A 25,243-nucleotide genomic window follows, 5' to 3' on the forward strand; every position below is an offset into this window, starting at 1 on the left:
GGCTTTTGCTGCTGACTGCTGAAGGATTCTATTGCCGTCAATCAACATCACGGCGAAGACAGATAATAGAAATTAGGGCTTGTACAGTAGCTTTCCCCCCTCACTTAATTAGCGAGTGGAACAGGAAAGGGAATGTTTAATAGTGGCAGAAGGTACCCACCTCCGTGTAGCGTGTGGAGGTTTGCGATCTATGTATGTTGATAAAAATGTAGGCCTATATAAACAATTATGATAAAAAACAGCATCTTGGAACTAGCAGTGCAAGTGTTTGATTTAAATTTCTGGTTTGCCACAGCGGACTTCTGAATTCATTCTATAATTGCTTTACGTCAGCATGTATATTGGAACTCGATAACCTCTGGTGACATTCTAGTACCACTGGCTGGCCTGTGTGATAACAGGCGAAGCTGCAGAATTGCGTCAGCCACGACTTTGTATCACTCGATAACCCCGGGGAATTAGCGAGCAGCTTGGTTAACAGTTGGAGCGCAACGTCGGATGAAGATGCAGGTGGCGGTGATTGGCGCTGGAGCCTCCGGGCTGGCGGCGGCCAGGCACCTGCTGGAGTCTCCACGGGGTCACAGCGTCACCGTCTTCGAGCGAGGCGACCAGCTGGGTGGCACTTGGGTCTTCACGGAAAAGACGGGACTCGACGTGGACGGCCGGCCAGTCCACAGCAGCATGTACCGCAGCCTTGAGTGAGTTCGCTCTCCAACATGAGGCCTCGCTTTACCATTCTCACCAAAGTTCATCACACTAAATGCGTGGGGCCTTAAATAAGTAATGTAAAATACATTTTTTTCTGAAAGCAGTTTGGTTTTATTCAGGATTCCAATAAACCGTATAATTCCCCTCGCTTCTGGCTACAAAACCATATTTTTCATCGTATTCTCTCTCCTTTCAAAGCGACGGTCTTACTCGACCTTACTTGGAGGGGGGGGGGGGTGTCTTTGTGTTAGCGTGGTACCACTCCACCGGTCGACGTCGGAGCGAATGTCTTGCTGCATCAATGATCTCCCCATAACTTACATACTCCTTCTCGCAGAGTGTGTATCCTCCATTGGACAAAGAGTTGGACGCCGGAAGGTGCGAAATCTGGGCTGTAAGTGTGGGTGAGAATAAACAGTCATTGACAAGAAGTTCGTTTCTATGCTGAAGTCGTTTCTTCAGTTTTCTGAGGGTAGCGCGATACAGCTCAGGGTTGATCGTTGTACTGTGATGTAGGACATCAAAAGAATACCGCCTTCAGAGTTCTAGAAGACTGTCGTCACGACTTTACTGGCTTAGGTTGGGGCTCTGAACTTTTTCTTCGGAGGAGAGATGGTCTGGCGCCACTCCTTGGATTGCCGTTTTGTTTCCGGACCGAAGTCTACGACGATATTCGACACGATCAGCCTCGTAACGTGCAACAATTCCGCACACATTGTCCTTCGCTGCTCTTTATGAGGCGGTGAGGAATCCAACGGGCACACACCTCTGAGTTCACCAGCGGGTGGATGAGTATGTCAGCACTATGAGCAGAGATGTCCAGTTGTGCCGCGAGATGTTTGACTGCGACCTTCTGACCACCTCGAATGAGTGCCAGCGCTTTCAACACTGCAGTAGTCATAGCTGTGTGCGGCCAACACACGGGAGATAAGCCAGGTTTCGCGATCGTGTTGTGATTATAGCGGCCACTTCGTCCAACGACTCACCGTGCTTTTGTTCGCTGCCAGATCTCCGTAGACATTTTGCAAACGCCTATGAATATCAGCGATGCTCTGGTTTCCAGCAAAAAAAAAAAAAAAAAAAAAAAAAAATAGCCACCTCTGTGCTTGGAGCGCAACTCCGCTACAGTCGTCATTTTGAAGACTATGTATTGCATTGTAACATATCGGAATTTCATGAAAATATAGTGGCTGAAGCGAGAATATTCCGCAATGTCCCACAAAAAATTTCGCGTTCCTTCAACCGAAATTGCCCCCGAAATAAAAATGTTGCGTTGCTCATTGAACGCCTCTCGCAGTACTCATCCCACTTGCGCTGCTAACTCTATGGAAATAGTACCACCTAGCCATGTGGGTCTTCGCCACAGATGTGAAATGCAGTTCTGTACATGTGAACGTCACTTGTATCGAATCAGCAGAGTTTTTTTTTTTTTTTGTGTGTGTGTCGTGTGACTAGGGCCTCCCGTCTGGTAGACCGTTCGCCTGGTTCAAGTCTTTCGACTTAACGCGACTTCGGCGACTTGGGGATGAACTAATGACGATTAGGACAACACAACACCCAGTCCCTGAGCATTTGCATCTGTTGAGCTGACCACTCCGCTACCAGGGGATGGACATCACCAGAGTAAAATGGGCGGACGTAGAGACGCCTTAGAATGCCAAAAAAAAGAGATACCGCGGTTTTACGCGCCGATTATCATACTGTGAGTGGAACTGCCAGATTTTTCGGGGGATCATTGCGAACTATCCACTGTGTCTACAAGTAATGGTGCACAACACGCAGAAATGTAACACGAAGTAAGAACAGTTGTCGTTAAAGGTTCCTGTTCAACAGCGACCAGAGATACATGTCACGCTCTACCAGGGATACATGTCACACTCTGTCAGTGGCAGTCGGTTTCAAATACAACAGGAGTTAATCAAATATGAAATTATTAGAACTTCAAAAAAACTTTCTATAAAACATTTTAAAATTTTCAAAAATTTTCAGTATATTGTCTCACTCGTATTGAAAATTAAAAATTTGTGCAAAGTGATGACTAGTTTCGAGAGATTACCCACCATCTTCAGACCGCGTAGCGTTATAAACGCAGCTAGCAGAGTACAACGCCGTTGCATCTTCCGTGACAAAAAAATGGTTCAAATGGCTCTGAGCACTATCGGACTTAACATCTTAGGTCATCAGTCCCCTAGAACTTAGAACTACTTAAAACTAACTAACCTAAGGACATCATACAACACCCACTCATCACGAGGCAGAGAAAATCCCTGACCTCGCCGGGAATCGAACCCGGGAACCCGGGCGTGGGAAGCGAGAACGCTACCGCACGACCACGAGCTGCGGACACACGAAGGTAGACCTGAACTCGCTCGCTCGCTCAGATCAGCAGACAAAATGTATTTCTAAACCCGTTAACTCGCAACTGGGCCTGTAAGTACTAACGAGAATTGCATCTACCACTGGAATCTGCTGTTATGAAGTCTTACTGATTAATAGTACTACAGCAAAATTTAAGATCGATACTCAATGTAAATGAAATCACGGCTTGTTTACAGCATTTAGTCTCTTCTGCTTAACAGTACTCATTACATGCTGGAAGTGGCATGATTTTATTTTATTGTACGGCAGTACAAATTATAAGCAGGCCCATGGACTCCCCATCATTATAGGACTAATAACAGTAAGATCCCATAATAGCGGATTCCAGTAAAAGATACAGTTATCGTTTGTACGGACACGCCTAGTTACGCGTTCATGCATGAAGAAACGCAGTTTTCCTGCTGATTTGAGCAAGCGAGCGAGCGCAGGACTACCTTCGTGACGTACGCGTCACGGCCTGTCTTTCTCGTGGGCCACGTCTTCTCCTGTTCTGACGTCAGATATGTTCACCAAAAAGAGTTGCTGTTCTCAGTTAATGCATTTTGTACCACAGGACGACAGCAGTGGGAACAAGAACTGGGTTACTAAAGCGCAGATTCACTGCTTCGCCTTCTTTTGCTGATGCTTTTGTCCCGCATCGGCGCAGGGTCGACATTGCTGTTTACGGTTTCGAGAAGATTACTCCATAGTGTTCAGATACGCTTCCTGTCACCACCCATTCCCCCTCCCGCCTCCTTCCTCTCCCCCCGCCCCCTCCATCTGATGCGTGTAATGTTAGCCATGTTAAAGTGAGCGATTATTTTCGAAATGTCTGCGAATCGTGCAACTGTCGTGAGAATTGGGCAACAGTCCGACATTCACCTATTGGGGTGAGGGAAACCGCCTAAAAACCACAACCAAGCTGGCCGACACACCGACACTCGTAGCTGGGTGGATGCGGTTCGGCACCTGCGTACCTCCACGTCTCGGAACCAATCGCTTAAGACGCAGAGTTCTACGGGTGGTGCAGGATGACTAGCCTGCGTCTTAACGCACCGATTCCGAGACGGGGAGATGTGCCAGTTTATTTACTAAAAATGTTACAATTTCTGAGACTCAAGATTTAAATAGTTTTGTGCCACAATAAAGTCACCATAGCTTACCGAGCGAGGTGACACAAAGAGGTTAACACAATGGACTCGCACTAGGGCGGACGACAGCTCGAACCCGTATGCGGCCTCCTGATTTAGGTCTTCCGTGATTTCCCTGAAATTGCTTCAGGCAAATGCCGGGATGGTTCATTCGAAAGGGCACTGTCTACCTCCTTCCTCATCCTTCCCTAATCCGAACCAAAGGGAACCAAATAGCGAGGTCATAGGTCCTACTATGACCTCGCTATTTGGTTCCCTTCGCCGAATCTATTGACCAACCATACCCAGTTTACGTTTAGCATTATGAGTAGCTTCCGTGGATCCTTGGAAATGAAGACAGAAGTAGCCAATCATTGGGTCTTTCCTGACCACTCACTCAAACTCTATGTACAATGGATACTTCGCTCACCTGCAAAATAAATTACAATAGAGTTTGGCCTAGACGTAAGGCTAGAATCTCTGTACCAACTAAGCTCTCACATCTGTGGCAATTACTTTCTACCCACATGATGAAGCTCAGAAATTAAAATTTCACGATATGCTAGAGAACAAACAAATAACACTTCGTAAAACGACTAGCATGTACAGAACAACATAATTTTGAAAAGCACCCGCCCAGTTCGGTGTTTAAAATTTAACAGGCATGTTAATAAACAGCCTAAAATAACACACCACAAAATAACTAGGATGTGGAGCTCCATTTCGTTTTCGAAACCCGTAGACAACATAGTATATCACACATCTTGTGACATATAGTTAATAACGACAACGAAGTGTCTGTGAGGATTAAATACTTAAGAGAGCACCCCTATGGTCCAGAATTTTAAGTAAGCTCAATATAGCAAGCACCAGGTTACATATTGAGTCAATATACCACTTACTACATATGTGCCATGTACCACTTATGCTCAACGCTCACAACGGCGACGAGCTTCATCAACACTGACCGCAGTGATTACCAGCTGCGTTGGTAATGAAGGTAACCAATCTGATGCGTCGCCTCTTGCGAAAAAGAAAAACACTATGAGTCTGAAAACGAAGTCTCGGAACACACTCCGAAGGCCACACTTTATGTGTGGACATCCTTGAAACCCGGTCTACAACCAAGCAGCCCTCTGTATATAAAAGGCAGAACGCACCGCTTGTATTGTACATTTCTTTGTGTAGAGTGCACCTATTCACAATATGTACCCTTCCGAAAACTCGACTATTTTGAAACAGATGCGTCAATGTTTAGTTGAGAAGCCTGGTTTCGCATACTCACAGCGCTGGATGGTAATCCAAATTCCAGGACAGATGAAAACCAGCGGCGTGCTTCAGATACTGTAACACCGCTATGGCGATCCACTTCATGCACAGTAAAATAACAGACAGAGCTCCCACTGTTAAACCATGCACTTGAGCCAACGGCCAAGTGCTAACGTTGAAATGGAGATCTACGAGTTCTGAGAAGTCACTTCCTACTATTTCTCGTTGAGGAACCATTTCGTCACTTGAAACACTAAACGAGCTGTATGATATTTCAGTAACGTGCCACGTAAAGTAGAACCAATAAGAAGCAAGAACGCTCCCTACGTCACAAGCAGAAAGTAAGACGCCATACTACTGTATTTGTCTTATTCAGCAGAAGCCCTTCTAAGTGCTACAGTTTGGAACCGCGTGACCGCTAGGTCGCAGGTTCGAATCCTGCCTCGGGCATGGATGGGTGTGAAGTCCTTAGGTTAGTTAGGTTTAAGTAGTTCTAAGTTCTAGGGGACTGATGACCTCAGATGTTAAGTCCCATAGTGCTCAGAGCCATTTTCTTAGCACCATCACATTGAATGGTTCGAAAACGATCGTTATTGGTACGATTTATTGTAATAAAATGACGGGAAGCGTCATATTGGTGGTTAAATAATTTTCGTATTCGGTTATTTTCGCCTTATAGTTCGCATATTATGATGGCAAGATATTGTAAGGCAACGACCCACTAAAGATTCATGAAAACATGTCGTTCTTTTTAGGGTGTGTTATAATTAAATGTCAATATCGTTTCAGCGATTGAAGTCTTCAGAAAACTATAACTTGAAATATGAGGTCAGTGGTAGCAGAGCACAGCGTCATTAACTAAGGCGCCACATTACGAAACCGAGAGTAGACCAGTAGATGATTCATATCCTGCTGCTTACGTTTATTTTTTACCACCATAGCATTTTCTAAAAGTTGTGGAAGTCTCCCAAGAAATTAGTAGAAATAATTTCTGTGATATTTGATGTTACGTAAATATAAGTGTGCATTCCGTCAGGAGTGAGTTTGTCCACTCAGGAAGGATATCAGTTTGTAAACTTTTACAAACTGATATCCTTCCTGAGTGGAGACGTATCTCTCATTTTTTGTCTTATTACATGTTCACGGCTATTGAATTTTTTATTTACATTTACCACAGACAGAGCAACACAACCAGCGTACTGTCAAGAAAGGAAGTGTACATTGTAATAGAACTAACGTAGGAATTTTACGTACGTCCATTTCCATGAACAAACGGTGTGGTTTGCAAGCCGAATAAAGCAGATAAGTGCCGCTGGAGAGCGCTGGGAGTACAGAATCGCGTTAACCAGCTCATGTCGCGTGCCGACGGCACTGTGACTCGCGACCTTAGATATCCCATTTGCGTTCATTGACCCATGTGCTGACAGCTTTAGCTTACTGCTCCTCCAAATAACCTTCCTGTTCGTTGAACCACACAGGAGATGCCACAGCACAGAGCCAAACCTCACAACAGCTCACATTAACGACAATGTGTCGCCAAGTGACACGAATGAGGTCCATGTCAACCAATCCCGAATCAACATTGCGAAGTGAACTGCACGCTGCTGACATTTCGACTCGCGTAGATCGCAGAAGGTCATGCTGACAATGGCACATAAAGCGGCACTTCAGTGCACAAAACAACTCAGAAATTGGTCGCTATCTGAATGCAGTGGTATACTGTGGTTTTTCGAGTCGCGATTTTGCCTCTTTTCGAATGATGCTACGCGTTGATTCCAGAGATGGCTCAGTGAGGTGTTTAACATGGAGAGTTTGGAGGCTGGAGGTGATTCTGTGCTGTTTAGCGGAATGTTTTTCGTACCACCGAATATACCATCTCCGTCGGGGAGAACATCACTCATGAAGGGATGCAAGTGGTCTGCAATAATGTTCACGGTATGGTGCTACCTATTGCTACCACATGTTCCAAGCAAATCGAGGTGACAGTCCCCCAAAGCATATTTCAATACCCAGAGGACTGCGTAGGTGGCAGAGTGCGTGTCTCGAGCCGCCTTTCGGTCTGATGACCACATGTCAAAGAGACAATCGAACTGTTGTAACAAGAAATGTCATTCAAGGGATCAGGCGACATGTTTCTAGATTCCAAGGTCCAATCTCGTTGATCCCATAACCATTACAACTGTAACTTTCGATTCCGCTGGGTCAACATGCGAACACGTAGGGCTCCAAACTCTTGAAGTTGTACCAACACTGCACCCTGTCGACAGGTCTGCCACAGACCGATGGTTATCATTTACAGTGCGGACAAGTCTCCAACCTCCACACTCTGTTACGAGACATGGACATACTGCGCCTTGTCGCCTTCTCATATTTCCACCGTCTTTCATCCATTAGTCTTAGATGTTAACTACAGTAAGTACACTTTACTGTCGACTGGCTGGTCGGCTAGTTTTGCCGTTTCCGAAATGTTCGTTCCCTAGCGCCGGGCCATAACAAACTACCCTTTGCCAAAGTCGCCCATGTCAGTGAGGTTCCCAACTTGTGGCCCGTATCGTAGAGGAACGATTTTCCATGCGCCGCTAATGTGTGTAAATACTCTCCTTCTCGCGTCAACTGCCCGAAACGCCTGCAGTGATTCTCGCGGTGGGCAGTGGTCATAATGTCTTGACTCATCAATGTAGATGTAAATGTTATAAGCGGTCCTACCACAACACACTGGCATCGCAGTTCTGTAAGGTAGTTTGTCCGTAGGAAAGTGTGAGAATAAAAGGCGAAAATAGTTAGGTAGAGGTGTGCGCCAAACGCCAAGAATCTGCTAACGGAAATGTCGAGAGAGCTATGAAACTTTCGCAGCTGGGCTTAAATATCCTGCACGAATTTAACAGGACGCTCCAAGACTTTGTGAAACTGGTTTCTTCAGCATGCAACGTTTTTTCTGTTTTAAAACTTCCCTTCTACGATTTATGGACTCATGTCACACTTGCTATCAACCATCTGTCATGCATGGAGTCGTCCTTGAATTTACCTAATTATACGCAGTTATGGTCAGTGTAACAGAAGAGGCTGCATCAGTGGCATGTTAGCCAGCAAACCCGTGGGAGATGTACGAAGCTTCTGCTGGTGCCACGGTCATCGTAAAAGCCGTTATCGAATGGAACTTGTGAATCTCTGTAGTACGGACTCGTATCACATTCCATTGTCTTCACAAAGCACTCAGTGCACCACAGAGAAGCACACAAATTGACCACGGAATGCATCTTGATCTTGAGGTGAAATATGTATGCACAGTATTATTTGTTTTGCTGCCAGACATATTGCCTGCCTTGTTTCAAATTAGCTTAGCACATTTCGATCCGTTCGAACCTGCTTTACTCATCCATGGGATTACTCCTTTTTTGTATAAACTGACAACAAAAGTAACTAAGTTATTTTACCGCTAAGTGATAATTTCCAAATTATGTTCACTGCAATGCTGAATCAGTTGGTTCTGATGGGAAAATTGGGATGTGAGAGGTGAATGGAGCTTAGGAGGGTAAAAACATAGCGTCCAACAGTGTGAGCTGTGGTTGCTGCGTGGAGCTCGGCGTTCTGTGCCCTACATCACAACATCAGCTACAACAACAGCAACAATTAACAGTGTTTGACGTCGCTTACTAAACTCTCCACTCTAACTCCTCCCTTATCGTCGTCACACAAGAACCACTTGCGTAAATATAAGCTTTCGCATAATGAATACTAGATTAGTAACTTTTCGTCATGTATACCAAAAACCCGATGATAAGCAATGCATGCTCCAAACGCATCGCACTGTATTAAAATTAAACAAAATAAACAGTATGACAGGTGGAAGTACAGAATAAATAATTTGTTCCTAACAATCACACAAACAAACCCTGTTAAATCGGTGTGTGTTTATAAAACAGTTTTATTTTCAGACAGAATCAGAATCAACTTTGACAACTTTTACGCACTTCGTAAGCTGCTTCTACTTCAGATAGCCTGACCTCCTGTGGCTCACAAGACGTCATTTTCTATCTTTCGCTGCTGAACTTGCAGCCTCTAGGCTGCATATTCGAATGTATAACATTGCTGACGATGTTACAGCCACGATCTGAAGCACATTACGTGCATATCACTAATAACAATGGTCCGACAATGAATCTGCTGTTGCCCTTCAAGTACTAGTACAATGTAAACATTGAAGTAACAAGTAATTATAGAATTAAATCTCGAAAGAATTCTTTTGAACTCGTAAATGCCACCGGCCGGTGTGGCCGAGCGGTTCTAGGCCCTTCAGTCTGGAACCGCGCGACCGCTACGGTCGCAGGTTCAAATCCTGCCTCGGGCATGGATGTGTGTGTTGTCCTTAGGTTAGTTAGGTTTAAGTAGTTCTAAGTTATAGGGGATTGATGACCTCAGAAGTCAAGTCCCACAGTGCTCAGAGTCATTTGAACCATTCGTAATTGCGTTCATGTCATTAGCCTTCAAAGCCCTCAGACACAGTGTTAACGTATCTACCGAATACTGGACCTTGTTGACAAGGGCAAGAGGCTATCTATTGGTGATATAATCTTCTAAATCTATAGCATATGGTGCAGACCTTTGCAAATAAAACTGCATTTTAATAACTGACATTCACTAATTCTCCACCATCACGTGCCTAATGTAAAAACAGGAATGGATTAGTAGCAGTGGACACCAGTGAACGTATCATCGCGCCATGTTATCAACATTAGCATGATCCTAATTCGTTCACCACTGTTGTCATTGCCTTATAAATAAGTGCCATTTAACCAGTCACCTTCCGCTTTCAGTTGGTGAGTTCTTATAGTAACGACAGCTTTTAATTTCTCTTGTTTTGTGATGAGCAGCTGGTGTCAGGTGCGATAACGTTCTGAGATTTACCATCACAGTGTGCGTTAACCCGCTTCGTTGCGTGCTAGAATGCTTTTTGGTTTTGCCAGGTTCAACTGTTCCGCAGAGATACAGAGCTAGAAGCTCTTCCTCTTTTTCAGTAAGACTATCCAGATGGGATAATAACATGTTCAATTTCGAAGTTTTTATTGTATATCCTACCAGAATTAATAGCAACAGTATGTGAGATTTTACGAATTTTTACGAAGACATACATTATTCAGATTGGATAATTACATAACGCCTTGGGAAATTGCTTCAAATTAGTTATACCAGGTGCGGTTTCAGTATCTATTATTAATTATGGACGAAGTCGCCCATATGTAAGGTCTAGTTATTGTACAGAAAATGCTTCAGATACCCTTACTCACAGTTGTTTGATGTTGCAGGACGAATCTGCCCAAGGAGGTAATGGCATTTCCAGATTACCCTTTTCCTGAGGGCGAGCAATCCTATCTGCCGGCTGGCGATGTACTAAAATACCTCAATTCATATGCGGAACACTTTGGACTTCGTCGTTGCATTAAGGTAAGAATATCACTATGTGCATTTTTGTATGCGTCCTTGCGCGCGCGTGTGTGTGTGTGTGTTTGTGTGTGTGTGTTCCAGTATAAGCAAATACGACCGAAGTTACCTCACAAATGATTTACACCTCTAGCACATCGACGGATTGAAGGTGAGAGTAGAAATTATGTTCTGTAATGATAATCGTCTCTCTGTACACCGAGCGAGGTGGCGCAGTGGTTAGCACATTGGACTCGCATTCGGGAGGACGACGGTTCAATCCCGTCTCCAGCCATCCTGATTTAGGTTTTCCGTGATTTCCCTAAATCGTTTCAGGCAAATGCCGGGGTGGTTCCTTTGAAAGGGCACGGCCGATTTCCTTCCCCATCCTTCCCTAACCCGAGCTTGCGCTCCGTCTCTAATGACCTCGTTGTCGACGGGACGTTAAACAACATTAACCTAACCCTAACCTCTCTGTACACATGCGTGCATACATCCGCATTTATGTATAGAGGATGAAAGGATCGAATGAAGCGGCTGTAATCAGGTAACATAGGTAGCCAGTAGCTCCAGAGTCAGTTCAATAACTAATAAATTCAATGATTAGTAACAACAAGTGAGTAATCTAAGTGTTGAAATAACTTCTACTCAAATTCACAGGTACGTTCCTTACAGCAATCTAGCTATTCTACACAGACTGGCCAACAAAATGTTACCAACTTGTTGGCCGACCGCGGTGGTCTAGCGGTTCTAGGTGCTCAGTCCGGAACCGCACGACTGCTACGGTCGCAGGTTCGAATCCTGCATCGGGCATGGATGTGTATGATGTTCTTAGGTTAGTTAGGTTTAAGTAGTTCTAAGTTCTAGGGGCTGATGACCACAGATGTTAAGTCCCATAGCGCTCAGAGCCATTTGAACCATTTGAACCAACTTGTTGGCGAAGGTTGGCAACATATTTGTTGGACATAGCAATTGGCATCTGTATACATGTTGTTAACGGTGTTGCGCGTGCAAAACAAACCCAGTGTTGGGTACAGAATGGAAGAGACTGTAACCGCTGGTATACATGCTGCTTTTATCTTACTTCTTTGTTTGGTAGCCCGTAAAATCTCCAAAAAGAACCTAAACAACCGTTCTGCTATTGCACCATCAGTAAGACCGGCGCTTACTCTGCGATACTTAGTTACAGATGATTTGTTTCGTAGTCTAAAACGTTTGTTTAAGTTATCGAAACACTCAGTTCCCTCCACTGTACCTGAATTGTTCGAAGCCATCATTGACGGTCGTAAAGAATGCTGCCAAATAAGCATATAACTAAAATACAAATTATATGTTACTAAATATTGTACAAAGAATTTATTGACTCCAAGTGATTGTATTATGGTGATAAAATTGATATATTATACCCATAAGGTCTGCCGCGCGGGATTAGCCGAGCAGTCTTAGGCGCTGTAGTCATGGACTGTGCGGCTGGTCCCGGCGGAGGTTCGAGTCCTCCCTCAGGCATGGGTGTGCGTTTGTCCTTAGTATAATTTACGTTAAGTAGTGTGTAAGCTTAGGAAATGATGATAGCAGTTAAGTCCCATAAGATTTCACAAACATTTCAACATTTTTTTGAATCCATAAGGTTTGTTATTGAGAATTCCCTTGAGGAAAGAGGTGTTTGTGAAGGTCTGTCATTACCAAAATAAAGCGAGATTATGGTGTATGTTGTCGTTGTAGAGGTAAATACTGTGGCTGAGGCTGTTGAGTTTCAGGGGTGTTTAAATTTTGCTGTGCCAAAGACTTCTGTGATCGAGGCTGTTGATTTTCTGGTGTATTGCTCGTATAACATGAACATGGCTGTCAAAACACTTCAGTCCGAGATTCTGAATTACAAGATTGACGTCTTGATGGATATTTTGGTTGAGCCGTAGGAAAAGAGCGCATTTACTGACTTGGCGTCGACAGTGTCCGCTAGGGTGCTGAAGTTATTATTATAGATGCCGGCAGTGAAGCTAAAGACGTTGTAGCTTATGCTGCAGGAGAATAGCAAATTGCTGAATGGTGTCTATTGTCTTTTTTCCATTGATGACTTGGAAACTGATCAAAGGAGATCTTTAAGGATTAGGCGAAATCAATTCATGCGCTGTAAATTCACCCGTTACCAGGACGAAGAGGAAATTAGGTGTGCGATTTTTTGCTGTACATATATTCCGACTGTCTAGTTTTGAGCCCCGCATCCCGCTGGCTACGTTTTCACCGTTAACGGCAAAACCACCTTTTGATTTCACGTTTTCTTGAATGCTTCGCATATATTTGTCGCTTTGCTAACCATGGCATCACATTTTGTTTTTATTTTGGGTTTTTTGGCAGTTGAACGCGCAGGTTGAACCTTTGTAGGTTGAGATATTATAGATGCGAATGATTTATTTGCAATTTATTTGCACTCAGCTACCAGGGGCGGACACTGGTACAGTGACACGGGTTTGTAGGGGTCAGAAGGCAAGAGATGTTTCCTGGAACTGCAGCAACTCCCTAGAAATGCTTCTCGGGAAGCAAGAGAAATCAGGAAAGCATTGGCCCTACATTTTATTTCAGAATAAAGGGAAATACCGGGGCAAAATAAATTTGCCTACTTGTACTTTTCTTTGCCTTTTTAAATTTTACATCATTACTACTTTTTGTCTTACTTGATTTAAAATAATAGTAAATATCTGCGTGATTACAGCTTTTAGTGGTCGTCTGTGCAGTATGTAGTAGCGTGTAATGGAATAACAGACTTGTTGTGGCATTAGTTATTTTTAAACCTAGGTCAATAAAATAAATAAATAAGCATTGGCCGACCGGAGTGGCCGTGCGGTTCTAGGCGCTGCAGTCTGGTGCCGAGCGACCGCTACGGTCGCAGGTTAGAATCCTGCCTCGGGCATGGATGTGTGTGATGTTCTTAGGTTAGTTAGGTTTAGTTAGTTCTAAGTTCTAGGCGACTGATGACCTCAGAAGTTAAGTCGCATAGTGCTCAGAGCCATTTGAACCAAATAAGTATTGGCCTCTATAAAACCGCCCTTTCTACGAGAAATCTCATCATATTGTATATAAGCCATATACTGCCTTCAGAAATGGTACCAGTTCCACTTTTGCTTTTCTCATGTATTTTCTTCCGTTCCCTGAAATACAGAGTTCTTATGGACTTAATTTTCCTGGATATTTCACAGACATTTGTTTCAAAGTGCGAATCTGTTTTGGATTTCTGGTCTGGTATGCCTTGCACTTAATGTCTTATAATCCGTAAGCAGCTCTCAGCATTTCAATGACCTCTATAATTAGGTCTTTCGTCCACATCATGACTGCTACAAAAGATTAGTTATGACTAGTTCACGTCGTCATAAACCGAGGTTATATTCAACCTTTAGCGAAGGTCAAGTTTGAACATGTTGCTGAATGGCAGACCAAGTCAAGAACTACATAACAAAAATAATAAAATATGCTCAAATAATAACGTACCTGCTAGCCTGCTGAAACTGTACGTTCACCACTTTTTCAATTGTTAACTACTCCGTCTACACTGGACGATGTTTTGCATTTGAAATGGAAAACATGGGTACAAGCAACAGTAAACGAATTTCTTTGATCTTATGCCGCCCCATGTTGACGAGTATCTGTGACCTTGTTGCTAGTTGACGGGATACATGTTACTAGCAGCCATGTGTTGCTACTATTTTGTTGGCCAGTTTTTACCAGGCTTAAGAACGAAACTATATGTCTACCACCTACTTACTCTCACGGAGTTGCTTTTAATCAAAATGTCGCGCTGATACCACCTAAAATATTCTTTCTCTCATGGGATCAAATGAAATTCATTGTACGTTAGTAACAATGAGGGAACCAAGGTTGACTACAAATGAGTATTCCAGAAATTCAATTAACTTTAGAATAAAGTATCACGTTACGTAAATGATGTGTTTCCTGAGTCATTGCCTCTACAACAAAAATACATACATCCATGTTTATTTACTACAAATATATTTTATTCTTGCTCCTGAATGAGAGTTACAAAATATACATAAACAAAAGTTTGTGTCAACGTATAAATAAACTAACGTCATAGAGAAGTTTCGAAAGATTTTACTTTAGTTTGCTTGTAGACATTTAGATAAAATTACTTTGATTTCACACTACTTACGGTTTTCATTCGATTTCTGTCTAACAAAAGATTCGATCACATATGTGACCCATTAGTGAGGTCAATCAGATACAACAGATGAATAATAACAATAATAACAGATAATCAGAAGAACGATTTATTTCCGCAGTTCCGGCAGCACGTGGAACGAGTGCAACCACGTGGCTCTGTATGGGAAGTGTCAGCTACAAATATGGATACAGCTGAAGTCACAACTTATCAGTTTGACTCTGTTATGGTGTGCAGTGGGTAAGTCATGTTAATGCTGCATTAAAAACTGCTGACTGAGATATACCTGTAACACGTTATAAACTGTATACTAAGCATTTCTCGTGACTCTGGATTTCAACATTGTTGCAGTTTATGTATTGATTCGTGATGGTTTTCTGTCCGAAGGTACCTAAGTGAAGAAATTTTTCGTAGCCAAGATCGCCATCAAAACTAGTTTTTACTGTCCGGTTTCGACAAGTAAGACTGTCACTTTCAGATCTTCAAAGATCTGAAGAGGACGGTCTTGCATGTCGAAACTGGCTAGTAAAACGTAGTTTTGAACGCGTTATTGGCTATAAAAAATTCTTTAAAGTACATACAGATGGCTTCTTGTCATTTCTCATTAAGAGAAACTTTAATCCAAGTACCAACATGAATATCTTTTAAGGCGTAAACCTTCGGTAAAGGCCTTACTACAAGTGACATTTAAATAATGATAGCAGTAACCAAAAAGTGATATCTTCATTCCGAGGACTGACTTGATGCCACTCTCCAAGCTAGTCTGCCCTGTGCAAGTCTTCATCTCTGCACGATAACTGCAACCAACATCCATTTCAACATACCACTGCGCTCAAACCGTGCTCAACAGTTTTCAGCCCCCTCCCCCCCCCCCCCCCCCCATTTCACCCAACGGCCACACTTGTCTAAGCTACCAAACTCACTATTCTTTGATGCCTTAGGGTATGTCCTATAGATTGAACGCTTCTTTTAGTGAAGTTGTTCCGCAAACTTCTGTTTTGCTCACTTCCGTGCAAAACCTTATCATCGATCCCATCACCCCATCTATTCTAAAACACTCTTCTGCGGCACCAGTTTTCATTTAGAGATACGAGGGTGAGTGAAATGAAAACCTTAAATATGTTTCTACATGTGATTTGTTCAACAAAAGTGTGACGTAAATGTATCGTTTTCGACATTGTCTACCTCAGGTTCAACACAATTCCTCCAACGCAGGAAAAGATATGGATTCCTATGGAAAAAAATTATTGTGGTCATGTGCGCTGCTACTCGAACATCACATGGCGCACCTCTTCATCAAAATGAAATTTATTTCCTCCCATCCCCTGTCTGGGTGGACCAGACATGTGATGATTACTTGGTACGAGGTCTGTCGAAAATGGTGGATGTGGGAATGAAAACGCAGGTCAGTGATGCACGAGCAATATGGGGTCAAGCATTGTCATCTTGCAAAATCACACCTACAGTCACAGGTCCATGGTGAATTTATCAGATTTGAGTCAGAAGACGAATCCAGCGTTCGAAATGTGATGCTCTGTGAATGGTGTTTCCCCTAGGCCTATTGTTTTCCAAGAAAAAAGCCCATTTAAACTCAAAAGAGGGTCTGAATAACCCTTCCTACTAGTGTTTACCCCAGAAATTACTTGGTTTCTGACGGTGGGAAATGAAGTCATTCCATGCTTGCTCTCTTGATTTAGGGTTGCTAGTAGTGAACCTGTTTTCGCCTCCTGTAACGATTTTCGCAAGGAAGCCATGACATTCAGCTTCAAAGCGCCGCAGAAGTTTATCATATACGTCAACGCGTTACTGTTTCTGTATTGGAGGAAGACACCGTAGTATCTGCCTGGCAGAAACTTAGAAAAACCCAAGCACGCCACTAACATTTTTGTGTGTTGAGATGTGGCTAATTTTCAGATTTTCGGCTATTTCATCCATCATCACACGGCGATTGCCGTGGCGTCAGCTCTGATATCAGAACGCGGTTTACTTGACCTAAGCGGAGACCATCCGCCACCCAAGTCACGACGTTTGTAAACTTTCCACTCCAATCATGCTCTTCCTGCACTGATGAATATGTCAGACTGTATTATCATAAAAAAAAAATTTCGATATGTTTCGTACCTTCACAGCTCAGAAAACGTATAACGGAATATTGTTTTTCGTTGATGTCTATTGCAAGCAAGGTAGTCACTGCAAACTGCTATTGTAGCAGTGCTTCACTTGTCGACAGTATCCTGCCACCTATTGAAAGTTCTTTGAAGCATATGTAAAAACGCTGCCAATTTACAGAACAATAGCGCAGGAAATCGAATGTTCATGACAGTTTTAGGGTTTTCATTTGACAACCCCGTATCTCTCAATAAAACTGTACCATTCCACAAAAATTGATTCGCGACAGTTTAGTAATGGTATTATATTAATTAACCCTTTAACTGCTCTGGACGTATTAACGAGCACGCCTTTGTGACTGCGCGTAGCCGCGTTCGGAGTAACAGGTGGAAGGGCTGGTGGCGCGCGTAAACACGTTCAGAGCACACAGGGACAGGCACAAAGGCGCGCGCCGCCTAACACGTCCAGAGTAGTTAAAGGGTTAACAACGTTCATCTACGATTAATAGCTGAAAATGCCTTCACGAACTCGTATAGACACTACTGGAAGGAGAAGAGGCCACAGCTGAAGGGTTCGCGCGATTTCCGTGGCCGGCAGAGCCACGCCCACAACTACCGTCGCCCAGACGCCTACAGGGGGCGGCGAGTGCTTCTCATCGGCTCCGGGCCTTCTGGCATGGACCTAGCGCTGGAAGTCGCATCTGTCGCTCAGCAGGTAGGCCGCACAGCAGGCGACGGGAAATTTTTCGTAACATAAAAATAATTTCAAACAAATAACAAATGAAAAGACTGCCTCTGTAGCCAACATCGCTAACATGTCTACATCCATACTCCGCAAGCCACATGACGGTTTGTGGCGGAGGGTACCTTGAGTACCTCTAGCGGTTCTCCCTTCTATTCCAGTCTCGTATTGTTCGTGGAAAGAAAGATTGTCGGGATGCCTCTGTGTGGGCTCTAATCTCTCTGATTTTATCCTCATGGTCCCTTAGCGCGATGTACGTAGGAGGGAGCAATATACTGCTTGACTCTTCGGTGAAGGTATGTTCTCGAAACTTTAACAAAAACCCGTACCGAGCTACTGAGCGTCCCATCTGCAGAGTTTTCCACTGGAGTTTATCTATCATCTCCGTAACGCTTTCACGATTACTAAGTGATCCTGCAACGAAGCGCACTGGTCTCCGTTGGATCTTCTCTATCTCTTCTATCAACCCTATCTGGTACGGATCCCACACTGGTGAGCAGTATTCAAGCAGTGGGCGAACAAGTGTACTGTAACCTACTTCCTTTGTTTTCGGATTGCACTTCCCCAGGGTCCTTCCAATGAATCTCAGTCTGGCATCTGCTTTACCGACGATCAACTTGATATGATCATTCCATTTTAAATCACTCCTAAAGCCTACTCCCAGATAATTTATGGAATTAACTGCTTCCAGTTGCTGACCTGCTATTTTGTAGCTAAACGATAAGGGATCTATCTTTCTATGTATTCGCAGCACATTACACTTGTCTACATTGAGATTCAATTGCCATTCCCTACACCATGCGTCAATTCGCTGCAGATCCTGCTGCATTTCAGTACTATTTTCCATTGTTACAACCTCTCGATACACCACAGCACCATCTGCAAAAAGCCTCAGTGAACTTCCGATGTCATCCACAAGGTCATTTATTTATATTGTGAATAGCAACGGTCCTACGACACTCCCCTGCGGCACACCTGAAATCTTTCTTACTTCGGAAGACTCCTCTCCATTGAGCATGACATGCTGCGTTCTATTATCTAGGAACTCCTCAATCCAATCACACAATTGGTCTGATAGTCCATATGCTCTTACTTTGTTCATTAAACGACTGTGGGGAACTGTATCGAGGGAGAGGTTGGGATCTGGTGCCAGTACATAGTGTATTCTTATAGAATAACACCAGGGGGCCGTCGAGCTTAATGTTCACAACCAATGGACAGATCACCACCAACAGTATCACTTGGCTACGACAGTGACGTAGGCCTGTGCAGGGCGCTCGACACCAAAGTAAGCCGGTTCGAATCCTTCTTGTGGATGAAATTCTCACTGTAAGTATTTCTCCAGTAAGTGGAGCAGATATGATGAAGCAAAGTTTCCCCAATTTTATATCAGTGTCGTGGCTAAGTGATACTGTTGATGGTGATCTGTTCATTGGTTGTGAACATTAAGCTCGGCGGTCCCCTGGTGTTATTCTATAAGAATACACTATGTGCTGGCACCAGATTCAACCCTCTCAGACATCATACAACACAAACGTAATATTACACTACACAAGTATCCATTGCACTCACCTACACTCTACAAACACGCGTACGACACAACTCTCAACATCCACAAGAAAATGGACCAATGTTCGCGGAGGAAGACCACGATTTCCGACAGGCGACTGAATCCACGCTTTGGGATATCCCAACAAATTAAGCAATACATAATTACATTTTCAAAGAGTGAAAATACGAGGGCCTGAACTTAATAGTGACAACACTGCTGCCGAAAATCAGCGAATATGAGAACGCTGTGGCACTGCCGCGGTACCAGTATTACACGGACACAAATAGAAAGTAGCTTCCATTTGGTCTGTGTCGCTCGACGTTTTTCGAGCATTATTCACTCAGAAAAACCATATGTCTTCACCAGTCGAGATAAACTAGATATGCTACTTCATTATAGAGAATGTACTAGGTACGTGAAGAGTACTGTTGAGTTGTGCGCACAAAGCTGTCCCGATAGACGATGAACAACAAGAATGATAATTCAGCGAACTTGCAAAATTTTTGTTATTGGAAGACAATTGAAATACTATCCAGAGGGTAAGAAGCAAGTCTACAACAAGCAGAGCGAACGTAATTGATGATCTGGTAGCTGTTGTTCATAATTCACATGTTAGTTCAGAGAAATTGGAAATGATTCTGAAGTAAGTCAGTCAATCGGAGCTCACATTTGGTCGCAGGTAGCTTCCATTCATGTCACGCGTCACTTCGCCACCAGATTATTCAGCAGGGTTACCGAAGACACATGGAATTCTGTCGACTCTCAAGTGACATCAGGACAATAAATTAAGTTCTTTCTTCAAAGAAATCTCTTTACTGAAGAAGCTTTCCTTATAAATCACTGACACTTGAACGTAAGAAATGTACAGTACTAGAATGGCTAGGACGAACCTGGCCCACGTTATTTACATACGTACGTAACGTCAGTCAGTGAACCGTGTCAGCGCTTTTTCAGTAATTCGATCATTCTACTACAACCCAAGCAAATCGAAAAATCGTCTGTATTAATTACGAAAACACAGATGGCCCTACTGGTCTAACAAAAGGTGAAATTTCACTTGCGAAGCACTGACTTATGCTGTGACGTAGTGGAAATAATGGTAATGTCAATGAAATAAAATGATAAACATGCGTCATACACATTCGTATAGACAATAAATAAATACTGATTCACTTTCAGCTATACTTTTAACAACTTTCCGAAGCCACCCAGTTGCTATAGCATCTTCATGTTAGAACATAATCTTGCAGTAAAAAAGGTTTCTTCTGCTGATTATGCTGATATACCACTACACAGTCGAAACTAGATGCCACTTTGAACCAACATATCGTTATTTTACAACAAAATTACAACACACTGCACAATATATCACTCTTTTACAGAAGAATTGTAATGAATCATCCTGTTAAATCAAAACAGCAACAAATTAACCAATACGTTGCTAGGTTACGGTAAAATAGTAACAAATTGCCCCTTATATTGACATGTTGTAAGAAAACTGCACGATATTGCTACATATATCATCATGTTACAGTAAAATTGTTGCGATTTGCCCCTGTTACATCAAAACTGTAACGAATTCCCCCTGATACATCAGATTTGTAACAAATCGTACTACATAACCATGTTGCACCTAAGCTTCAAGTGCCATTATCTATCGCTCATGCTAACTGCCATTACGACAAATATATAGTGATAGTATATGAGAACCTGACAGTTGGTATCAGCTTTTGGATATTAAATATTTTGTACCGTGAGCACTCTGGCTAAGGGAAGCCTAAGATCGAAATGTCAGTATCTTTACTTATTTTGATAAATATTACATATAAGTTAGTTATGGAATTACCATGGTATCACTTGATTTAAGAGTTCACAGTTATGCTTTTAAGGCATCAAATTGGTCATTAATTGCAATCTTCCAGTAGCTAGCAGTTACAGAATATTAATTCAGACTGCCTGTCTGTTTGAATCAACTATCACTGCTTGCATGTTTGGGATAGTACTTATGCCAATATCTGTTTTTCACAGTTATAGGCTTAACCAACTTCTTTTTTGAACAGAGCTTCATTTAGCCATAAAACTAAGAGTCAGCTGCCTTTTTGGCATGTTATTATTAGCCACACGTGTATTGTACTATTATAGAACAATTCAAATACGGAAATAGGATTGTAACGCTTAATTTGAAAGTCCACAATCATGTTTTAGGCAGCAGCTGTAAGTTAGACATTAACTACAATTTTCCCATAGCTTACACTTATAAAACAGAAATTCAGAATGCTTATTTGTTTGTGTTACCTATTGCCTTTTCAGCTTAGAATTGTAGCCAACATTTGATTTGTACAGTTATAGGCTTTGTAATATGTTTATATATATATAACTCTCGTTTAGGCCTAAGATGACGTGTCAGCTGCCTGCTAAGCGTGTTATTTTTATCTACATGTGTTTTGCACTGTCAGAGAAAGTAATCATGGCAGCATGGTTTTTGACATAAACATTTCTACTGAAGAACAAAACAGATAGAGGGAAATAAATTTACGGACAGGACAGTACTGTATTTCACATAATAGATATAACAGAGTTGGAACATTATGCTATGTGTGCGTCTATATTTATGAATGAATAGGGCAAATTCTTCTGATGCCTTTTAACGTGGCCAAGGTGGTGACTACATACTGATTCTTTCATGTTAGTGGCTGGTAAAATACTGCACTGTGATTGACTTTTGATATCAATGGGTCATAAAATATGCAACTATAATTGCCTGTTTTGTAGGGTGTAGCTCATGACGTCGTTATGATGATGATGGTATCATAGATAACTCATTATTGTTTGGGGGTTTCCCTTTGTAGTAAGTGGGTGTAGCTCATGACGTCATTTTGACGATTATGATATCATAGATGGCAGGCCATTGCTTTGGAGTTTCACTTGGTGATAAATGGGCTGGACAGTAAGTAGCCACATCACTTACTAACAACTTTACATCTCGTCTGTCAGTAGTTTAGAAGGCCCAATAAGCTGGATTCAGGAAATGGGTACTCGCTTGAACAATTTATTTAAATGAATATCCCGCCATCTCAACCTCCCTCTGAACACATCCAGTTAGGTTCAGGATGTGGTAGGCACCCCTAAAACCTTGGACGTTTCTAGCTCATAATTAAAACTGAAAAAAATTGGACTTAGATAGACATGTACGTTATGATTTAAATACATTTCCTACATGACTTAAAAAGTTTTTGTTCTGTATAAAACATTATAAATCGTTCTTGTAACTCTCCATAAAATAGCTAAATAAATTATGTCCAGAACTCTGTAGAAAAAGTAAGTAACCTCCGTTGAACTTTTGAAATAAATTTTCTGTTCACAAAAATCTTACCTGAATCAAGCATTGTGTATTCCTTCAAGTATTAATTTTAATGACAGTATAGAAAATATCACTAAAACAGTGTTAAAAGATTTTATTTGGTGATTCTACAGGTCATTCTTAGTCATCATCTTGATAAGTCCATTGGTCATTTGTTTCCATCGAACGTGATTGAAAAGCCAGATGTGACATCAATCACAGAGACGGGTGCTAACTTCAGAGATGGTACATTCTGTGAGGTGGACGACATTTGTTACTGTACAGGTAACCTTCTCAATTAATTTACTGGCTCTGCGGATTTTATTCACGATTTATCGACATAGCTATGAATGTGCCACTGATATACAAAAGTAACATATTTTACCTCAGTATATAATGGCTTCAGCCCACATCTGTGTAAGTGACTTACACTTGCATTTACACTTAGCGATGTGTTCAATTTAAGATCATATACCAAGGATAGAAGTACTGCATTTTTTAGTGATAAGCAGTGTTGCCAACCTGTCCACAGAATTGCGGCTGCGACAACGTCTGCCTGGGATGGAAGAAATTAAAGTAATTTGACAATATGATGTTTTTATTTGTTTTTGTAGTCATTTATTGCTCATAATGAACAAGATTTTAAAATTTAAAGGTAATTAACATTAATTTGTATCACTGGAACACATGATTTAATATAGGACTGCTACATGAAAAATATGACACATACATAAAATAGGTTACTGTTATGAAGTAACGAGCGAAGTGAAGTTGCGCCATGAGCAACATAGGTAATCCAAATTAAATGTGTCTTCTATTTGAAAACATAATTACTCCACTCGAAGTTGCGACGCCTCCTCTAGACTTATTTACTTTAGTTTCTAGTACTATGACTGCTTTTAGCTACCAAGGTTGAGCCTCCGTTAATAAACAAATGTAAATGGCCTTGGTGTCTGTAAACGGTCTTGATAATAGAAAATACAATTGAAGCTGGTGCTGTTATTTGATGACAGAAGAAGGAAAACGTTCTAAGGGCCAAATCTAATATTTGTCAGGAGATTGTAAGATCAACGTATCTCTGTTTGTATGTAACTGATTTGTATCCAAAAGACTGAGCAGGTATTCCGATACCATAGGGTTATGCTACTCACCACATCACTGCAAAAAATAATGAGACAAATTACAAAAATTAAAATTTTCTGAAACATAATTTTTGCAGGCGTAATCGGTCCTAAAATAAGTTTAGAAATACAATAAAAACAGTCTACACCAAATAAAATAGATTTTTTTTTTTTTAAGAAGGTGGCCGCTTTCGATCAATGTTCGCCCATCTTCAGACCATTGATGCTCCATGTCACCATCCCGAGCAGTCAGCAAGGAGCAATGGTGTGAAGATAATCAAATATTGATCTAAACCGGTCACATTTTTTGAAATATAGTTATTTTGTGCAGTCTAGACTGTTTTATTATATTTTTTAATTAGAAAATAAATATTTTATTAACAACCTTCGTTCCAGGAAAATGACTGGTTTTAAGTACAGACAAGACTTTTTGTAAGTTGATTCTTGCAAAGAAGGAAACAGCAACCAGCCACTGATAACAATAACGCAATGTATTTACATAAATAGCGCCGTTACCGTTTTCGAACCGACAGGTTCATCTTCAAACGGCTGCTCAAGTTTATATTACGTTTTTGTTGTTGTTTCCTTTACTTTTAGACTTTTTTACAACAAATAATGTAAACAACATTACATTAGTGTTTGGATGTTTTTTCAACAGCTAACGTAAATAAAAACAAAAACTTAATATAAATGTGAAGAACCCTCTGAAGAGGAACCATCAGTTCGAACTCAGTAACGATGTGTAAATAAGTAGCATTATTAACAGTGGCTGGTTGCAGCTGTATTTTGTAGACAACCACGGTCTCAAAAATGTCGTATTTCCACAAAATAGTGGGAAGAAAATTTTTCTTTCAAGTGCCATTAATACTGACATACTCGTCTCACTTATCAAAATCTAAGTACAGAAACACGCTGAACTGTAGTTAACAAAAATCACTTTTCATATCTTTTAAATTTTGAAATCCGGAGGGAAGCACGCCGTCTACTAATGCATGTCTGAAAGACTTTTCCTATGGTTGAACACTTGGATGACATCAAGGGACATGCAACAGAGTACCGGGAACAAAACAGAATTGAAAACGCACATTAGGAAAAAATGCTACTTACAATGCTTTCCATTCCCCTCATAATTTTCTCCAAGTAATTTCTACACTTATGGGCCCTGCACCATAATGTTCAACATGCTGGACAAGAATTTTTTTACATGAGTGCTTGCTGTCGAATCTTGAGGGAGGTAGAATTGTGAGAATATCAAACTCTTATCCAGGAAAGCTACAGTCTAAACTTTTCTCACTGTCAACATCCGGCAATTCCGTGCTTGATATC

The 25,243-nt window shown here is 41.9% G+C and overlaps 1 protein-coding gene across 1 annotated transcript in view; it reads left to right on the forward strand.

Moving 5' to 3' along the window:
- Nucleotides 1–487: 487 nt before the first annotated feature.
- Nucleotides 488–25,243, forward strand: part of LOC126480973 (senecionine N-oxygenase-like) — a 35,752-nt gene continuing 10,996 nt past the window's right edge. Inside the window, exons 1-5 of the mRNA XM_050104411.1 lie at nucleotides 488–698; nucleotides 10,769–10,907; nucleotides 15,176–15,294; nucleotides 17,700–17,877; nucleotides 22,931–23,081. Coding sequence (XP_049960368.1) covers nucleotides 499–698; nucleotides 10,769–10,907; nucleotides 15,176–15,294; nucleotides 17,700–17,877; nucleotides 22,931–23,081 — 787 coding nt within the window. The 5' untranslated portion in view covers nucleotides 488–498. The remainder of the gene's footprint in view (nucleotides 699–10,768; nucleotides 10,908–15,175; nucleotides 15,295–17,699; nucleotides 17,878–22,930; nucleotides 23,082–25,243) is intronic.

The sequence above is a fragment of the Schistocerca serialis genome, chromosome 5 (genome assembly GCF_023864345.2).
Source record: "Schistocerca serialis cubense isolate TAMUIC-IGC-003099 chromosome 5, iqSchSeri2.2, whole genome shotgun sequence".
NCBI lineage: Eukaryota > Metazoa > Arthropoda > Insecta > Orthoptera > Acrididae > Schistocerca > Schistocerca serialis.